We start from the raw sequence: 21,831 nt of genomic DNA on the forward strand, positions 1-21,831 counted from the left end.
ATTGGATCTGGATTTAATTTTAGAATCCAGATTTCTTAGTGAATATTCACTATCTCCTTTCTTTACTAAAAAAAGTGTTCATTTCTTTTCCGGGCAGCAACACAGCCAGCTAAAAAGCCATATTTCCTGCTTCCCTTACAAGGGAAGTGTTATGACCAATGTGGCCAATGAAATGCAAGCTGAAGTCATTGCTTTTTAAAGGGAGGTGAAATAATTAGCATGACGACTTTGTCCTTTCCCTCCATTTGTTCTTTATTGTGCCTGTAACATAGATATGGTGGCTGGAGCTACAGTGGCTGTCTTTCAACTCTGAGGGATGGAAACTGTGTGCTGATTGCTGGAGCAGAAAGGGAGAAAGCGGTTGGGTTTCTGATGACATTGTAGAGTTGTGGTGCTAGCCCTGGACTCTTCATTAGATGAGAAAAACAAAACTAATTTGTTTAAATCTCTCTTTTTCAAGTCAAATCACTTACAATTCGTAACTGGTAGACTAGAACAGGGTTTGCCAGACCACTGCAAAATCTAGTGCACTGCCTGTTTTTGTAAATAAAGTTTTATTTGAAACATATCCATGTTCATTTGTTTATGAATTGTCTAGGGCTGCTTTTTCACTACAAATCAGAGAGTAGTAGATGCAACGGAGACCAGTTGGCCCACAAAACCTAAAATATTTCCTATTTTACCATTTACAGGAAAAATTAGTTGAGTCCAAGATGAGACCAACACCTTCATTTTACACATGAGGAGAATGAGGCCCAGAAAGGTTAACACAGTATGCCAAAGGCAAAACTGGGATCATAATTCAGGTCTACTGACACACAAACTATCTGTCTTTCCATTAAACCATATTCTCTAAAGAAGTATTAAAAAAAAGAGATTCCCCCATTGTAATATGTGGGTTATTGTTCCAAACCCAGCAGCCCTATGATAATGGAAAAGATGGTAAAAAGCCTCTAGAAAAATATTCACATCATTAAATGCTATAAAGTCCCAAATTAAGCCAGTACCTTCCTCCCAGTTTCCCAACCTCAGTACAGTGCAAACAGCAGAGGCATCTGCATCATACCTTCACCGTGTACTTGTAAGCTTGCTCAGCTTCCAGCTGCCGTCCAGCCTGAAAAAAAAAAAGAGTAGCAGCTGGTGATGGTGATATAGCATAAACATTACGTGGGAAGTCCATTGTCAAAATAAACTTCTACCTAAAGCAGAGGATTCCATACCTGCTTAGTTAAGAACCTGTGAATTCAATGGTGAAGCAGGAAAATAGCTTCTTCCTTTCAAAAAGCTTAAAAATAACTTGGTCTCTCTCTCCTCTCCTCTCCTCTCCTCTCCTCTTCTCTCCTCTCTCTTTTCTGAAAACACCACAGGGTCCTTTGTTCCTCTCAGGATTGAAGCCATTCTATTAATGATAACTAACACTCATATAGTGCTTACTTTGTGGTTTAATTTGTTTACATTGTTTTAAGCGCTTCACATACTTTCATCTTGATCCTAAAAATAACTCTAGGAGATAACTATTTATAATTCTCAGTTTACAGATAGAAAAATCTAGGCACAGAGAAGATAACTTGCAAGAGTTATGAAGCTAATAAGTGGAGAAACTAGATTTTAAAATAACGCAGTCTGGCATCACAGTCTTAAGTTTTTAACTTTATCCTGCCTCTGTGTGTTAGAAAAGAGATACAGAAATTACTTCCATGCAGATCTGGATATGAGATGAGAACACTATTCCCAGTTATTCTTGCATGAAGGAGTTAAATGAGAATAATATAAATTCACTATTATACTTCACAAGTTGGTGCATAACAAATTAGAGTATGCAAAGTCACTCGGGAAAACTTAAATATATAAATAAGAGATCCACAGAATGTTCGGACTAGAAGGGAACTTACAGAATATCTAGTCCAATTTCCTGATTAGTGATAGTCCATGGTAAATTTTTACTAGTTCACAAAATTTTTATTGCCCAAAAATCTTTCCTATATCTACACTTTGTAGTTTTCCCACCTAAAGTTCATTAACTTCATGGGCATTTCCCAGTACGCCTTTCTTTCCTATCACTATTACCTTTGCTATATTTCTACCATAAGGAGGCAGAGGCCCAAATTAAATGAGTATCCAGAATAACCAAAACAATTTTGAAAAAGAATGACAATTTTTTTTTCATTATAAGAAAATGCTGCAGTAAACATCCTTATATATGTCTTCTGGCATTTTTCCTAGCAATGTACCTAAATATAAAATTGCTAAGTAGTAGGTATGTATGTGACTACATAAAGCCATATTGCACTTTAGTTATGTCTATTTACATCTATCTACTAACAATTATGAGAATCCTTATCAATGTTAAGTATCAGACCAATTTTTGCCAACCTGATTGGTGTAAATTTCTGTCAATCGTTATTTTAAATTACATTTTAATTATTACTGGGCAGAACTTTTCATACACTTATAGACTTTTACAGTTTCCCCTTTAGGAAATTGTCTTTTTCTATCCTGTGACCATTTTTCTTTCTCTCTCTTTTTTGGCCAGAGGTGGCTGTGGTCAGGAAAGAAAGCTTGCTGTCTTTTTTCTTTTTACCCTTTTTAAAAATTTATTGGGGTGACACAGGTAAACAAAATTATATGGTTCCAGGTGCGCGATTCCACAATATATCATCTGTACACTGTGTTGTGTGTTCACCATTCCAAGTCAAGTTTCCTTCCATCATCATTTATTCCCCCAATACCTCCCTCTACCCCCGATTCCATCCCACCTCCCAGCAATCCCCACACCGTTGTTTGTGTTTATGTTCATGAGTTTTCTCTCTTTTTTTTTCTCAATCCCACCACTCAGACCCCTAGACTCCATAACCCCAGACAGCTGTCAGTTTGCTATGTGTCTATCTCTATTTTGCTTATTAGTTTGTTATGTTCATTAGATTCTACATGAGTCCAATCATATGGTATTTGTCTTTCTCTATCTGGCTTATTTCACTTATGATAACACTTTACAGGTCCATCCATGCTATTGCAAAGGTTAAGATTTCCTTTTCTTTTTTTTTAAATATGATCAAGTAGTATTCCATTGTGTAAATGTACCACAGTTTGTCTGCTCATATACTGATGGGTCCTGTGAGCATTTTTCTTTTCTTTTTTTTAAAGTGTATTTTATTGATTTTGTTGTTACTGTAGTCCCAATGTTTTTCCCCTTTGCTCCCCTCCACTTAGTAACCCGCTCCCCCAGCAATCCCATCCCCCTCTTAGTTCATGTCCATGGGTTGTGCATATAAGTTCTTTGGCTTCACCCTTTCCAGTACTATTCTTAACTTTCCCTGTCTGTTTTGTACCAACCAATTATGTTTCTTAATCCCTGCACCATTTCTCCATTTCTTCCCCTTCCCCCTCCCAGCTGATAACCCTTCAAATGGTCCCCATACCTATGATTCTGTTCCTATTCTGGTTTGCTTAGTTGGATTTTGTTTTTATATTTTAGATTCAGTTGTTGATAGTTGTGAGTTTGTTGTCATTTTAGTGTTCATAGTTTTGATCTTCTCTTTCTTAAATAAGTCCCTTTAACATTTCATATAATAATGGCTTGGTGATGATGAACTCTTTTAGCCTTACCTTGTATGGGAAGCACTTCATCTGCCCTTCCATTCTAAATGATAGTTTTGCTGGAAAGAGTAATCTTGGTTGTAGGTTCTTGCTTTTCATCACATTGAGTACTTCTTGCCAGTCCCTTCTTGCCTGCAAAGTTTATTTTGAGAAGTCAGCTGATGGTTTTATAGGTACCCCTTTGTAGGTAACTCTCTGCTTTTCTCTTGCTGCTTTTAAGATTCTCTCTTTATCTTTAACCTTTGGTATTTTAATTATGATGTGTCTTGGTGTGGATCTTTTTGGGTCTAGCTTCTTTGGGACTCTGTGTTTCCTGGACTTATATGTCTATTTCCTTCACCAAATTTGGGGAGTTTTCCTTAATTATTTTCTCACATACGCTTTCAATTTCTTGTTGTTCCTCTTCTTCTGGCACCACTATGGTTCTTCAGATGTTGGCATGTTTAAAGTTGTCCCAGAGGTTCCTAAGCCTCTCTTCATTATTTTCAATTCTTGTTTCCTCATTCTCTACTGGTTGACTAGTTTTTTCATCCTTATGTTCCAAATCATTGATTTGAACCCTAGTTTCCTTCCCTTCACCATCGGTTTTGTGTGGATTTTCCTTCATTTTATTTAGCATAGCCTTCACTTCTTCCCTTACGCGTTTTCCGTACTTAAGCATATCTGTCAAGCCTGTGAGCATCTTTATCACCAGTGTTTTGAACTCTACAACTGTTAGGTTGGCTATCTCCTCATCTGTGGGGTTGGCTATCTCCTTGTCGCTTAGTTCTCCCACTGGAACCTTGATCTGTTCCCCCTTTTGGGCCATAACTCTCTGTCTCCTCATCTTGACAGGCTCCTGTATTTGTTTGTCTCCATGTCTTAGGTAGAGCTGTTGCACCTGTTATGTTGTAGGGGGCGGAGCCTTAGGTATTTGTCAGTACAGGGCAACTCATTTCACCACATTGTGGTGTTGTGTGTGGGGGAAGGGTCTGAGAGGGAACAATACTGCTTTCTCAGCACTTGCCCCTTTTCTAGGCACTTCTCCCACTTCTGTATGGAACTGGTACCTCTCTAGCTGCTGCCCTGGCTGTTGTTCCCAGAGTGGGCAGGTCTGCAGATGTTCTAGGACTGTGGGGGCCCTTTAAACGAGCAGACTCTGTTGAGAGACCAGCAGTTTCTTCCTCCGCCCCAACCCCAACTGGGTTGCACAGTCAGAAGATTGAGGCTTTATTTCCCCCAGTGCTAGAACTGTGAGCTGTGCAGTCTGGTCTGGTGCTGGGATCGCTCCCCAGGTGGCCCTCTCGACTTTTTAAAAACGTGTGACTGTGCTTTTCCCTGGCCTGCTGCTGCCACCACCACACCACATCCTCTCCGCCCTGGCTCCACCCCTCCTACCTGTCTAGATAAGTATTTCTTCCTTATATCTTTGTTTGTTGGACTTCCATGTAGCTTGATTTTCTGGAACTTCTGGTTGTCTGTAGTTTTGAGGTAGTTGTATTCCTTCTTAGTTGTGGAGGTAGACCCAACATGTCTGTCTAGGCCTCCATCTGTCTAGGGTTTTTTTTCTTACTGTAGTAGTTATCTATATAATCTGGATACTAATCCTTTCTTAGTTATAAATGCTGAAAGTATCTATAATGAAGAAAGTCCTTAAGCTTTATTTCAGTATCTTTTGTTATACATGAATTTCCAGTTAATTTATTGATATGTTATTTTTGCTTTGTACTTTTATAGACATAAGAAACCTGTGTACCCTGAGGACCTGGAGGTATTCTCTATATTTTCTTCTAAACAGTCTAAAGTTTTGAGATTAAGATTTAGGTCTTTAAACTAGCTGGAATTTGAGTGTGTGTGTGTCATGAAATAACTAATTTTTTTCATATAGATAGTTACTGCAACACAATTTATTAAATACTCCATATGGTCCTCTTTTGGAGGGAAATATATAATCTTTAAAAAAATAACTTTATTGAGATTAATTTACATATCACAAATTCAAAATGTTTAAGGTTCAATGTACAACCATCACCACAATCCAGTTTCAGAAGACTTTTGTTAGTCCAGTAAGGTTTCTTCATGCCTGTTTGCTGTCAATCTCCATTCCTACCTTTGGCTCTAGAGAACCATTGATCTATTTTTGTCTCTATAGTTTTCCTAATTTCAAGTAAATAGAACCGTATAAAATATAATATTCTGTGCCTTGCTTCGTTCACTTAGCATAATTTTCATATTACTACATGAATAAAATTTTCATTTTTATTGCTGAGTAGTACTCCACTGTGTAAATATTCCACATTTTGTTTATCCATTTCCTGATGGACCCTTAGAATGTTTCCAGTCTTTGGCTATTATTAAATGCTGCAATGAAATAGGAAAATCTTTGTGCAGACATAGGTTTTCACTTTTCTTGACTAGTACCAAGAAGTGAAATTGCTGAAATATATGCTAAGTATATGTTTAACTTTTTAAGAATCTGCCAAACTGTTTCCAAGGTGGTGGCACTAATCTGCAACCCCACCAGCAATGTGTGAAGGTTTCAGTTTCTTCCCATCCTTGTAAATACTTGGTATTGTTGGTATTTTTTTTTTTTATTTAAGGCATTCTGGTGGGTATGTAGTATGGTATTAATATGCATCACCTTAAGGAATGGTCTTTCAAATTTTTTTGATATAATTCCAGAGTAAGTAAAAGTTATAAGAATAGTTTTCTCCTCTCTGTACATGCACAAGCACACACACACACACACAAACACACACACACACACACACACACACATATATATTTTAACCACTTGAAAGTAAATTGTAGAGAGAGGGAAGATGGCGAAGGAGTGAGGAGAGGCTGTGGTTTCAGGCTCCCGAGACCCGTCTGCAGTTTGGGCTAACTGCAGACAGAACATCTCAGTGAGCAGCTGGATACTGGCAGGAGTCGAGCCAAGGCACTGCTGGATTAGAGAAAATCCATCTGGGAACAACCTGTTTAGTGAGGATAGCGGAGGAAAAGGGGACGAAATGGGATTCCTGACTGGGGTGGCTGCCGGAGCTGTGGCTGGAAGTACACAAAGGCTTGTTGGCGACCACAGGCTACCCACGAGAGGAGTTGGGAGGAGAGTGGATCTCTGCCCGCTGGCAGAGACGGGACTCGACCAAGTGGCATTGGCGCTGAAGGACAGGAGACAGCGTGCTGCTGGGCAAGTGAGAACATAATTCTCCTTCATATTTTTCTCTAGTGGACGATGGAGAGGGGAGGAAAGTTTGGGGGTGGTAGGCCATTCTTGAGGAGCGCAGATGCAGTGGTGCACTCATCCACTCCCCAACCCTCCCCTTGGGTCACAGGGGCGCGCATAGGGTAGTGCCCTGATTCACTGGTCCAGGTGCGCAGGGCTGCGCGTCCAGGTGCCCCTCGGACACACGCCAACAGACATAAAATCAGTGACCCAACGGGCGCAGGGAGGGCCCACTGGACACGCAGAAGACTGTGCGCAGTCGCCCCTGGCCAGCCCAGTGGGCACCAGGCCAAAGTACCAGGCCGGAATCCGTAGCGCAGAGCACTTGCCCAGGCTCTGCGCGTGCCCGCTCAGGAGGTGCGGGAACGGTGGGCGGCTGCGACGTGGGAACAGTGGGCAGCAGCGACTCACAGACACTCACGTCTACTGAGCACAAGTGTCTGCAGCCCTGCCCTAAGAGGCGAAAGACCAACTCCCGGAACACCGCGCTGCAGGCCTGAGGCTAGCTCCCCAGCCGCTTGGGTGCACACTAGCACTCGAGCCAAAAAACACCTCCAGGGCTTTCCCGGAGCGCAGCGCGGCCGGCTTTCTCGGAGCACGGCGCAGCAGGCCCGAGGTTAGTTCCCCAGATACCTTGGGCGCCCACCGGTGCTCGAGCCAAAAAAACATCTCGAGGGCTTTCCAGGAGTGCAGCGCGGCCGGCTTTCTCGGAGCGCGGCGCGGCAGGCTGGAAGCTTAGTTCCCCGGACATCTTGGGCACGCACCAGTGCTCGAGCCAAAAAAACACCTGGAGGGCTTTCCTGGAGCAAGGCGCCCGGCCTGCTTTCTAGGAGCGCGGCACGGCAGGCCTGAGCTTAGTACCCCAGCCGCCTTGGGCGCGCACTGATGCTTGAGTGAAAAAAACACCTCGCCAGCTTCCCCACAGCGCGGCGTGGCCTGCTTTCCCAGAGCGCAGCGTGGCAGACCTGAGGTGGGCTCTTGGCTGCCTTGCATTGCGCCCTGCCGGCCACCTCGCACACACCACTGCTGCAAGGAATAGGAATCTCTGACCCATCACATTAGACCAGCTGTAGACGCAGAAAAAGAAGACGACACAAGAAGGCTGAACTGAGTAAAAACATTCCTTTTTTTTTTTTTTTTCCCTTTTTCCTTTTTCTTTTCTTCCTGAAAGAGGAGGGGAGGAGGGAGGAGGGGAAGGAAGGAGGAAAAAACAAACTATATCTCTAATCTGTTTTATATAATCTTTCCTTCTTATCCCTCTTCTTCAATTGTTGTTTATTTGTTTGTGGGCCTAGTTTAGCCTCCCTTTCACTCTAAATAAATAGACTATAACTACTATATAAATCCAATACTATATAATTCCACTTTCCTACTATATTCTGCACTCTTCCCCCCTTTTTTTCTGTAGTTATTAACATACAACGTAAATATTACCTACCGTCTTGCACAGTCTCAACTATTATTAACCTATTATCCCCTCTCTCAAAAATCATATTTTCCCTTCACTAAAACAACTCTTATCTATTCTTCCTATAGTATAAAAGCTCTAATCTCTCTACATTTATATTAATACTGGCTCGTTGGCTGATGATAGCAGGATAGAGGGTGGGGGATATTTTTGAGGGTACGGGTCTCCTGCTGGGGCTGTGTGTTTATGTTTTTAACAGCATCTCCACAAAAGAATTCGAGATAAAGTGGATAGAGTGACTCTCAATCAACAAGCCAGAAGGAATATCCTAACAAAAAAATCTGAAATATAACCAGACAGCATAAACAAACGATATAAAAGGTACCCCAAGAACATCAGGCTCAGGAGATCAAAGAGACTGCACCACTGAAACCCCCAAATCTACCATTAAAAATCTCATACCACAAAGGTGGGAAGGCAAGGCAGACAAATCCAAATAACAAAAACAAACAAGAAGAATCCAACATGGTAAGATGCAGAAACAACCTCTCAATGAAAAGAAAAGAGGAATCCCCAGAAAGAGAGGTAGATGGAATAGACATAGCCCAAATGTCAGACATGGAATTCAAAACTATGGTGGTGAAGAAGCTCAATATGCTCGAAAACCTCAAAAACAACTATGACAACCTACAAGGAAGTTACCAACAGCTCCAAGAAAATTACAGGGAACTTGCAGAGAACTACACCAGCATAAAAAAAGACATAGAAACTATCAACAAGAACCAGGAAGAAATGAAGAATGCAATCTCTGAACTGAAAAACACAGTAGAATCAGTCAAAAGCAGACTAAACGAAGCAGAGGATCGGATTAGTGAGTTAGAGGATAATGTAGGTAATAATTCTCAAATGATACAGCAAAATGAAAAAAGATTGAAAAAATATGAACAAGATGTAAGGGAATTACAGGATAGCATTAAAAAAAAATAATATCAGGATCATAGGAATAAGAGAGGGAGAAGAAAAGGAGCATGGAATTGAAAAACTGAAAGGAGAAATAGTGACAGAAAATTTTCCGAACCTGATGAGAGAAAAAGTATGCAAGTCCAAGAAGCACTGAGAGTTCCAATAAAAAGGAACCCCCAAAAACTCACTCCAAGGCACATCATAGTTGAAATGGCAACATTCCAAGACAAAGAGAGAATCCTAAAGGCAGCAAGAGAAAAACAGCAAATAACTTACAAGGGAGCTCCAATAAGGCTATCGACCGATTTCTCAACAGAAACATTACAAGCCAGAAGGGAATGGTCAAAAATATTTCAAGCAATGAAAAACAAAGGCCTACAACCAAGAATACTCTACCCAACAAGGCTCTCATTCAAAATAGAAGGTGAAATAAGGAGTTTCTCAGACAAAGGAAGACTAAAAGAATACATCTCCACAAAACCAGCATTGCAAGAGATGCTAAAGGAAATATTCTAAGAAAAAGGAAGAGAAAAAACAGAAAAAGAGTAGAGGAACAGAGATACAAAAGGGAAATGAATAAATGCATGTCAATAATAACGTTAAATGTAAATGGATTAAATGCTCCCATTAAAAGACATAGGGTAACGGAATGGATAAGAAAACAGGACCCACATATTTGCTGTCTACAAGAAACACACCTCAAAACAAAAGATTTACATAGACTGAAAGTAAAAGGATATAAAAAAATATTTCAAGCAAATGGACCTGAAAAAAAAGCTGGGGTAGCAGTCTTCATATCAGACAAAACGGATTTCAAAGCAAGGGCAATAAAAAGAGACAAAGAAGGACATTTCATAATACTTAAAGGAACGATTCATCAAGAAGATATAACACTGATAAACATATATGCACCCAACATAGGAGCACCCAAATACATAAAGCAAATACTAGAAGACCACAAGAAGGATATCAACAACAACACACTCATAGTAGGGGACTTCAACACTCCATTATCAACAATAGACAGATCATCAAACCAAAGAAACACCAAGGATATACAGGCATTGAACAACACACCAAACCACATGGACTTAACTGATATATATAGAACTTTTCACCCCAAAGAAGCAAAATATACATTCTTTTCAAAGGCACATGGGACATTTTCAAAGATAGACCACATAATAGGACACAAAACAAGCCTCAACAAATTCAAGAAAATTGAAATCATATCAAGCATCTTTTCAGACCACAATGCCTTGAAACTAAAAATCAACCTCAGGGAAAAAAATCAAAGACACCCAAACTCATGGAGATTGAATAACACGCTCTTAAATAACGAATGGGTTAATAATGACATCAAAGAGGAAATCAAGACATTTCTAGAAACTAATGACAATGAACACACAACAGCCCAAAACCTATGGGACACAGCAAAAGCAGTCCTAAGAGGGAAGTTCATAGCAATACAGGCATATCTGAAAAGGCTAGAAGAATCTCAAATAAAAAACCTAACCATAAAGCTACTGGAACTAGAACAGCAACAACAAACAAAGCCTAGGGCAAAAAGAAGAAAGGAAATCATCAAGATCAAAGCAGAATTAAACGACATAGAAACTAAACGAACAATCCAAAAAATCAACAAAACTAGGAGTTGGTTCTTTGAAAAAATAAACAAAATTGACAAGCCTCTAGCCAGGCTCATTAAGAAAAAAAGAGAGAAGACGCAAATAAACAAAATCAGAAATGAAAGAGGAGAAATCACGACTGATACCTCAGAAATACAAACAATTATAAGAAATTACTACAAACAACTATATGGCAAGAAATTTGACAGCCTAGTAGAAATGGACAGATTTCTAGAAACATATAACCTTCCAAAACTGAATCAAGAAGAAGTAGAAAGTCTCAACAGACCAATAACAAAGAAGGAAATTGAAACAGTAATCAAAAATCTCCCTGCACACAAAAGCCCTAGACCGGATGGCTTCACAGGCAAATTTTACAAAACATTTAGGGAAGAACTAGCTCCTATCCTCCTCAAACTATTCCAAAAAATCCAAGAAGAGGGAAAAATCCCAAACTCTTTCTATGAAGCCAGTATTACCCTAATCCCAAAACCAGGTCAAGACACAGCAAAGAAAGAAAACTACAGGCCAATATCACTGATGAACATAGATGCTAAAATCCTCAATAAAATTTTGGCAAACAGGATCCAACAATACATCAAAAAGATCATACACCATGATCAAGTGGGATTCATCCCAGGGATGCAAGGATGGTTTAATATTCGCAAATCAATAAATATAATACATCACCTAAACAAAATGAAAGACAAAAATCACATGATCATATCTATAGATGCAGAAAAAGCGTTTGATAAAGTACAACACCCATTTATGTTGAAAACACTCAGCAAAATGGGAATAGAGGGAGCATACCTTAACATAATTAGGGCTATATATGAAAAGCCTGAAGCCAACATCATACTCAATGGACAAAAACTGAAAGCATTCCCCCTGAAATCAGGAACTAGACAAGGCTGTCCACTCTCCCCACTTCTATTCAACATAGTGTTGGAAGTCCTAGCCACAGCAATCAGACAAGACAAAGAAAATAAAAGGCATCCAAATTGGGAAAGAAGACATAAAACTATCACTATTTGCAGACGACATGATAGTATACCTAGAAAACCCTATAAAATCCACTAAAAGACTACTCGATATAATAAGTGAGTTTGGCAAAATAGCAGGGTACAAAATAAATATACAGAAATCTAAGGCATTTCTGTACACCAACAATAAAATATCAGAGACAGAGGCAAAAAAGAAAATACCATTTACCATAGCAACAAGAAAAATAAAGTACCTAGGAATAAACTTAACCAAAGAGATAAAAGACCTGCACACTGAAAATTATGCAACATTGAAGAAAGAAATTAAGGAAGATACAAATAAATGGAGGCAAATACCATGTTCTTGGATGGGAAGAATCAACATCATCAAAATGGCCATACTACCCAAAGCAATTTACAAATTCAATGTAATCCCTATTAAAATACCAATGACATATTTCACTGACCTAGAACAAATACTCCAAAAATTCATATGGAACCAAAAAAGACCCCGAATAGCAAAAGCAATCTTGAAACAGAAGAACAAAGTAGCAGGAATCACAATACCAGACATCAAACAATACTACAAAGCCACTGTGATCAAAACAGTCTGGTACTGGCATAAGAATGGACATATAGATCAGTGGAACAGAATTGAAAGCCGAGAAATAAACCCAGGCCTCTATGGTCAACTAATATTTGATAAAGGAGGAAGGAACATAAAATGGAGTGAGAAGAGCCTCTTTAACAAATGGTGCTGGGAGAACTGGACAGGGACGTGCAAAAAAATGAAACTAGACCACCAACTTACACCACACACAAGAATAAACTCAAGATGGATTAAAGACTTAAGTGTAAGCCGTGATACCATAAAAGTCCTAGAGGAAAACATAGGCAGGAAAATTTCAGATATCACACGTAACAATATCTTCATGGATACATCTCCCAAGGCAAGAGAAATAAAGGAAAAATAAATAAATGGGATTACATCAAACTAAAAAGTTTCTGCTCATCAAAAGAAAACATCAGCAAGATGAAAAGGAAACCAACTATATGGGAAAACATATTTGCCAATGATATCACAGACAGGGGACTGATCTCCAAAATATATAAAGAGCTTATACAACTCAACATCAAGAAAACAAACAACCCAATTAAAAAATGGGCAAAGGACCTGAACAAACACTTCTCCGAAGAGGACATACAGAAGGTCCATAGGCACATGAAAAAATGCTCAACATCATTGGCCATCAGAGAGATGCAAATAAAAATCACAATGAGATACCACCTTACACCTGTCAGAATGGCCATCATCAACAAATCAACAAACAACAAATGCTGGCGATGATGTGGAGAAACAGGAACCCTACTGCACTGTTGGTGGGAATGCAGACTGGTGCAGCCACTATGGAAAACAGTATGGAATTACCTCAAAAAACTAAAAATGGAACTGCCATTTGAACCAGTGATTCCACTGCTAGGATTACACCCGAAAAATCCTGAAGCCCTAATTCAAGAGAACTTATGCACCCCTATGTTCATAGCAGCCCTGTTTACAATAGCTAAGTGCTGGAAACAGCCTAGGTGCCCGTCTGTGGATGAGTGGATCAAAAAACAGTGGTACATCTACACAATGGAATACTATGTAGCAGAAAGAAAGAAGGAACTCCTGCCATTTGCGACAACATGGATGGAATTAGAGAGAATTATGCTTAGTGAAATAAGCCAGGCAAAGAAAGCAAAATACCACATGATATCACCCAATACAGGAAACTAAAGAGCAACACAAACAAACGAACTAAATAGGCAAAGACTAGAATAGTAGTCAGTAGGGGGGAGGGGGGAGGGAGAGAAGGGAGATAAGTAAGGGAAGGGTCTAGTCAAGGAACGTATATGAATGACTCATGGACATGGACAACAGGGAGGGATATAATTGTGGGAGAAGGGATGGGCTGGGAGGGGGGAGCAATGGGGGAAAAATGGGACAACTGTAATTGAATAACCAAAAAATAAAATTTAAAAAAAAAAAAAGTAAATTGTATACTTGATACAAATCTAGACTTCAGTATGTGTTTTCTAAAATCAAGGACATTCTCTTACATAATCACAGTACAATTATCAAAATAAGGAAGTTAGTATAAATACTATTATCTAATCCAGTGATTTTCAGTCAGTGTGCTGCAAAAATTTTTTAAATATCCAATTCCTGATTATTTAGTTAAGGGTGCTGACCTCTTTTCCATTAGATTAACAAATTTAAAAAAAAAAAAAAAAAACAGCCAACACAATAATAGCTGTCCAGTGTGAATGAATCAAAATTATACCTATTTTTGTAAGATCTGCAAAAAATATTATTTTTGGTGTGCTGCAGAATTTTAGATATTTGGGGAAATTCTTCATTTTTATGTTATTGTATCTTTCTGTTCATGAACATGGTATTTCTTTTAGATCTTCTTTTATGTTCTTCAATAAAGTTTTACAATTCTATCCAACAGGTCTTGAATAGGATTTTTAAAAATTAGACTTTAAAATTGGTGTTTCTGATGATATCTGATTTTTCACAATATTGATGTTTTTATATTACTGTTTGATCCAGCATCCTTGCCAAATCCACCTCTCTGTTAATATTTATTGAGTAGATAATATATATACATCATTTAAAATCAAAAGGATATAATAAGGTACACAATAAGATGTTGTACTTCCACCCCCTACTAGTAGCCATCATTATTTTCTGTCTACACTTTAAGTACTGAAACTTATTACATCTTTCAGTTTGTCTGTATATTTTCTTGGGTTCCTTCATAGTCTTTTCCCTCCAATTTCTTCTGTGTGTGTGTGTGTGTGTGTGTGTGTGTGTGTGTGTGTGTGTTACTTCCTCGGTGGAACTTCCAATATAGTGTTGAATAGAAGTAATGAGAAATCAGCTGATAATATTATGGAAACTTCTTTGTTGGTAACTCTCTGCTTTTCTCTTGCTGCTTTTAAGATTCTCTCTTTATCTTTTACCTTTGGCGTTTTAATTATGATGTGTCTTGGTGTGGTCCTCTTTGGGTCCAATCTGTTTGGGACTCTCTATGCTTCCTAGACTTGTATGTCTATTTTCTTCACCAAATAGGGAAGTTTTATTTCATTATTTTTTCAGACTTCTCCATTTCTTGTTCTTCCTCTTCTCCTTCTGGCACCCCTAGGATTTGGATGATGGTATATTTAAAGATTTCCCAGAGATTCCTAAGCCTCTCCTGGTTTTTGTTTTTGTTTTTGAATTCTTGCTTCTTCTTTTTGTTCTGGTTGAATGTTTATTTCTTCCTTTAGTTCCAAAATATTGATTTGAAACCCAGCTTCCTTCTCTTCACTGTTGGTTCCCTGTATTTTTTCTTTATTTCATTGTGTGTAACCTTCATTTCTTCCCTTATTTTTTTGCCACACTTTATGAGTTCTCTGAGCATCCTTATCACCAGTGTTTTCAACTCTGCCTTTGATAGGCTGGCTATCTTCATTTCTTTAATTCTTTTTCAGGGGGTTTGTTCTGTTCTTTCATTCAGGCCATATATCTTTGCCTTTTCAATTTGGCAGCCTCCCTGTGTTTGTTGCTGTGTATTAGGTAAAGCTGCTTTATCTCCTTGTCTCAGTAGCATGGCTCATGTAGCAAAGGCACTTGTAAATGGTGTGGGGCGGAGCCTTATGTAATTGCCAGAGAGGGGCCATCAACTTCACTGCTTTGCAGCAGTTTGTGGTGGGCGACTCATAGAGGGGACAATGCCACTGCCTGGCTTCTGGTGATTTGCCTGGTACTTGCCCCATTTCCAGTCACTTTACCCACTTCCCATATGCAACCAGCACCCTTCCTTTTCTTACTCTGGGGTTTGCCTACATTCTAAGACCATGCAGGTCTTTTATGCAATAAAAATCTGGCAGTTTCTTTCACTGCCCCAACCTCCTTGGTTTTTAAAGGCAGAGGTAATGGGGGTTTATCTTCCTGGTGCTGGAATCCTAGGCTGTGAGGTCTGGCCTGGGGCTGGGATTGATCATTCCCAGAGTATCCCTTCTGATTTTTATCCACCACACATGAATGTGGGACCATCCATTCCACCTCTGCCACTGCTGCCACCACTTGTCTGAGTCACACCACCTCTCTGCAACTTCGCCCCGCCTACCCATTTGGATGAGTGTGGCTGCTTTAAGTCCTTGGTTATCAGATTTTCATATAGCTCGATTTTCTGATGGTTCTGGTTGTTTATTTTAGAGGTCTGGTTGTAATTCTTTCTATGCTTGTGCAAGGAAGTGAGGCATGTCTACCTATGCCTCCATCTTTATTGGAAGTCCTTGTATTAGGTTCACTTTAAAAACATAGGATCTTTTGAGTAAATTGTTTTAGTATATTGGAGGTATCTATTGGTCCTTTTGTTGGCAATACATATATATCTATACCCTTATAGACTACTTTGCCTTTATTTTTATTATTGGATTCTTATATACCTTTTCTAAGCTATATATACAACACAAAGGGGGAAGTCAGAAGATATGTATGGTCCGGGAATTTTTTGTAGATCCAGAGTGTAAATGAAATGATTACACAAGGAATGCTTACCATAGTCCCAGGTTTGAGCTCCTAATCATGAGAACCCAGGCAGGTAAGGAGAGGTGCCCAGGGGGGATAGAAAAAGAATGGCTCACTGCCCCCAAGTCTAATCTGCCTTCCACTGCACACTGTCAGTCACTGCCCTTGCACAGCTTCCCACTCAGCATTCCTTACCCCAACCCTAGGCCAGGCTCTGATCCCCACAGGGAAGTAGCTCAGAAGTGTTGCAGGAAACTTAACCTACCTACAACCTTTGGCTAGGAGTCAGTCCTGGCCCATCCCACTCCTGCTCACCCACGACCACCAAGCCCAAATGGCTCACTTCCATTTTTAGAATATCCTTTCCAGAAAAACATACCTGAGTATATGATTTTTAAGCACATTTCAAGTAGAGGCTTCCTAGATTTGGCCCTCCTTCATTTATATAATGCCCCAATCTGAACCTGATCAAACCCCAACTATCATGCATTAATGGCCATCCCGCTATCTCTTGCTTAACTTAGTTCCTCATCTCTTTGCCCTAAGAAGGCATTGTGTAAGGATAGTAAACACTCACTTTCAGGCTGACCATAGCCAGATAAGCCCACACTTCCGCACTGCAGTTGTTCAATGCATTGGCTTCAGAGAGAGCATCCTCTGCCTCCGTGATCTCCTCCAGCTTGACAAAAAGAAGATGTGTGAGTTAAGTCAACACAGTTTTCACTGAAGCCAGCTGGAGTCAGCTTAGCTGAAAATACTATGTCCAAATAACATTGGTGTACGTAACCTATACTAATAGCTTTCAACTTTTTTTTTTTTTTTAGCAACAGAATTTTTTCTTCAAACAAAATCCTATGTGGTGGCCCAATGTATAAACCAGTTAAAAGTAAAACAGCTCTACTTAAAAAGCCAGGTAGGGGAATCTGGAGTCCTGCCTTTTAGGCTCTCAATGTATAGCCCTCTCTTCCTTCTTTCCTCTATGGCAGTCCCAGCAGGGCGCCCATGAACCATGGAGCTTCAGGCGCCAGGGTTGTAAACCAGAAGTATCTACTGTCATGTGTGCATTATACAGTGATTTCCCCACATGCAGAGGGCTATCAGATACATTGTAGTTTTTTCTTTAAATTCTGAATCCCTGTCTTAAGGTAAAAGTTATATTAGCCTGTCAAAATACTATCATGCAGAAAGCTTCCTTTCCCCTAAAATTATTTATTAACAGCACAATCAATACAATATGCAGTGACTCTAGGGTGCTCCCTGACCTCTGGTTACATGGATATCATTGCTGCTTCCTAAAACTGTGAGTTTGCTTTGTAAAATCTTCCAAAAGGCAACCTAAGAAAAAAACAAAACACTCCTTTCCCCAAAAAAGTAGTTCTTCATTTTTTCTATTTTAGAAAATAATGGATTTCTAGGCCCAGGACAATATGAAGAAATACCTTTCAGCAAAGCCCATACCGTGGCCTACACTTTAAATGTCTCTGAGGTACTGATTCATTATTCAATGAGCATATATGTGCTAAGGATTCTCTGTCAGGCAGTTTATTAGATATTGGTGAGAAAAAAATAAAAGCCCTGCCCTCAAAGATTTCACTGACAGATATGTTAGAAAAGAAACAAACTCAAACACATAAATAGTTCCAATATATAATAAAAGCATATATATTACCTAGTTGAAGAACAAAGGAAAATGGTGATAATTCTACCCTGAGATTAAAGGACATTCTGAGAAAAAACATTGCTAAAGTAAATATTGAAAGATAAATAGGAGTTGGTTAGCTGTACAAGGTGAAGAAAGGCATTCCAGATAAAACGGATATTATATATAAATGCATAAGATAGCATTGTATTCTCAGAAAATCCTTAACTATGCTTGTGTGGCTAAGGAAAGGGGAGAGAGTGGGAGGGCAAGAGAGAGACAGAGAGAGAGAAAAGGTTAGAGTTTGGCAGAGACCAGATCATATACAGGGTGGGACAAAGGTAGGATTACAGTTGTTCATATGGAAAATAATACAATAACTGAAAGAATAAACTGTTTTGCATACTCACAATTGTAAACATACTTTTGCCCCACCCTGTATATTTATTCAAAGGAATTTGAATTTTATTGTGAAACAAAGGGTAGTCATTAACTGGTTCAAGTAGGGGAATAACATGGTATTGGCATATTTTAAAGACCACTTGATAACAATATGGGAGATGAATTGAGGGAGGACAGAAGAGTACACTAGCAGATAAAGAAGGGATGGGGCTTGAATTAGAGCAGTAAAAATAAGTATGAAGAGGAGAAAAAATACTCAAGAGATGTTTAACAGACCATATCAATAGGATATTTGATGACTAGATTAAGAGTAATAGGGGACTTCCGGCTAAGATGGAGGTGTAGACAGACACGCTGCGTCTCCCTCCACAACTAAGAAGGAATATGTACAACTACCTCAAAACTAGAAAGAACCAGAAATTCCAGAAAATAAAACTGCATGAAAGTCCAGAAAACAAAGATATAAGAGGAAATACTCATCCAAACAGGTAGGAGAGGCAGAGCCGGGGCGGAGAGGATGCAGTGTGGTGGCAGCAGCAGGCCAGCAGAAAGCACAGTTACATGTTTTAATGTCAGGAGGGACACCTGGGGAGCATTCCCAGCTCTTCACTGGACCTAGCAGCTCCCGGTCCCAAAACTAGGGAAAATCAAGCCTCATTGTTTCTGACTGTACAGACCAGTAGGGGTTGAGGTGGAGGCAGGGACCGCCAGTCTCTCAGCAGAGTCCGCTTTTTTAAAGGGCCACCACGGGCCTGGAGTGTCTGCAGACCCACCCCCTGTGGAAATGATGGCCAGGGCAGCAGCTAGAGGGGTGCCAGTCCAGTGCAGGGGTGGGAGAGGTGCCTGAAAAGGGGGTGACTGCTAGGCAGGAGGCATTGTTCCCTCTCCGACCCCTCCCCCACATACAGCACCACAACGTGGTGAAACTGGTCACCCTGTACTGACGAATCCCTAAGCCTCTGCCCCTTACAACATAACTGGAGCGACAGCTCTACCTGGGACATGGAGGCATCAAACACAGGAGCCTGTCAGAATGAGGAGACAGAGAAGTATGGCCCAAAGGGGGAATGGATCAAGGTTCCAGTGGGAGAACTAATCGACGAGGAGATAGCGAACCTAACAGATGAGGAGATAGACAACCTAACAGATGCAGAATTCCAAACACTGGTGATAAAGATGCTCACAACCTTGACAGATATGCTTGAGTATGGCAAATGCATAAGAGAAGAAGTGAAGGCTATGCTAAGTGAAACAGAGAAAAATCCACACAAAACCAATGGTGAAGGGAAATAAACCGGGATTTAAATCAACGATTTGGAACATAAGGAAGAAAAACACTGTCAACCAGTGCAGAATGAGGAAGCAAGAATTGAAAAAAAATGAGGAAAACTTCCCAAATTTTGAGAAGGAGATGGGCATACAGGTCTGGGAAGCATGGAAGGTCCCAGGTGAGCTGGACCCTGGGGGACCACACAAAGACGCATCAATTGAGATGCCAAAGGTGAAAGATAGAGTCCTGCGGACAGCAAGAGAGAGGCAGAGAGTTGCCTATACGGGGGTGCCTATAGGACTATCAGCTGATTTCTCAGAGGACACTTTGCAGGCAGGAAGGGACTGGCAGGCAGTATTCAATATGCTGAAAGACAACCTGCAACCAGGACTACTCTATCCAGCAAAGCTATCATTTAGAATGGAAGGGCAGATGAAGTGCTTCCCAGACAAGGTGAAGCTAAAAGAGTTCATCATCACCAAGCCATTATTATATGAAATGTCAAAGGGATTTAAGAAAAAGAAGATCAAAACTATGAACACTAAAATGACAATAAACTCACAGCTATCAACAACTGAATATAAAAAATAAAAACAAAAACCAACTATGAAAGCCAGAATAGGAACAGAAGCATAAGCATGGGGATCATTTGGAGGGTTATCAGCTGGGAGGGGGAAGGGGGAGAAATGGTGATATGGTGCAGGGACTAAGAAGCATAGCAGTTGGTACAAAATAGACAGGGGGAAGTTAAGAACAGTATAGGAAAAGGTGAAGCCAAAGAATTTATATGCATGACCCATGGACATGAACGAAGGGGGGTGGTTTGCTGAAGGAAAGCGGGGTACTGGGCAGAGGGGAGCAAAGGGGAGAAAAATTGGAACTACTGTAATAACATAATCAAGATATACTTTAAAAAAGAGTAATAGGGGAAGTAGACTAGGAGAGCCTTTTTGGTTTCTGGCATGGTTGATTGGGATTATTATATTCCCATTCACCAACACAGGGAAAACAAGTATAGGTTCAAGGAATATGAGAATCCTCAGAGATAAGTTAGATTGTATTTTGGATATGTACATTTTTAACTGTCTAGGAAACCATCAATGGAGCTGTCCATTACACTGTTAGATATAAGGATAAGAACTTGAAAAGTGTTATGAACTGAAGCTCTAGGATTCAGTAGGGCACAAGTGGGAGTTAAGAACACTGGAGTAGATCCAACAATTATGGTGGGTAAAAGACTAGGAGCCCGTGAAAAAGGCTGAGAATGAGATATCAGAAAGGAAAGCATAGAAGAGAAACACTGTGAATGCAGTGTTGTGAAAGTCAAGGGAAGAGAAGGCTTCAACAGGCAGTAGTCAACAGGGTGAAGTGCTACAGAGACTTTATCTAAGTGTGTATTGCATTTGGCAAATCAGTAAGTTATAGGGGACTTCTGTCACATAAGTGTCAGCAAAGTGGTAAGAGATATACAACTAATTGCAATGAAGTGAAGTGTAAATGAAACCTGGGAAATGAACAAGTAATTCACAAGTAAAGAAATACGTGTATCACATGATTTTGACCTCCTTAGTGATAAAAATACAAATTAAGATACTTACTGATCTTCCAGTCACAATGACAAAGTAACACTGTGCACACCTCCTCCCACAATCATATCAAAATTACATCTAAACCACAGAACAACCACCATTGAGAATCACCTGAACCCTCACTGAACAGAAGTCCTATAACTAAGGATATACAGAAGAAGCCACATCAAGAGTAGGAGGGGTGGAGATGCAGACTGTGCTTGTCCCATATCCACACGTGGCAGTTATAAATGGAAAGGGATATTTCAGCTTCAGAGATTTCCCCTGAGGAGCAAAAGGTACAACCCCATGTCAAGTTCCCCAGCCCAATGGTCCAGTGAAGGCAAGAGAAGTCCCCATAACTTCTGGCTGTGAAAACCAGCAGCAATTGTGGCTGAGTGAGACTGAGGGCTTCTGGAGTCCCAGGTATTCCTCTTAAAGGGCCCATGCATGAACTTACTCAGACTCAATAACTCTGAGCTCCAGCACTGGGGCAGTAGCTTTAAAGGCACCAGGCATATGTAAGGAGGGACTCTCTGGCTTCAGAGCAAGGGCTGGAGGGGCAGCTTTCTCCCATACAGAAATGCTGGCAGAGGCTCTT

At 40.1% G+C, this 21,831-nt stretch overlaps 1 protein-coding gene across 1 annotated transcript in view; it reads right to left on the reverse strand.

The window, feature by feature from the left end:
- CFAP70 (cilia and flagella associated protein 70) overlaps positions 1-21,831 on the reverse strand; it is a 120,837-nt gene that overhangs the window by 657 nt on the left and 98,349 nt on the right. The window contains 2 exon segments of the mRNA XM_090278202.1: positions 1,067-1,114; positions 16,929-17,030. Of these exon segments, the coding sequence (XP_090134328.1) occupies positions 1,067-1,114; positions 16,929-17,030 (150 nt within the window).

Source organism: Furipterus horrens, unplaced genomic scaffold (assembly GCF_987537825.1).
Source record: "Furipterus horrens unplaced genomic scaffold, mFurHor1.1.pri manual_scaffold_5, whole genome shotgun sequence".
In the NCBI taxonomy this organism is placed as follows: Eukaryota; Metazoa; Chordata; class Mammalia; order Chiroptera; family Furipteridae; genus Furipterus; species Furipterus horrens.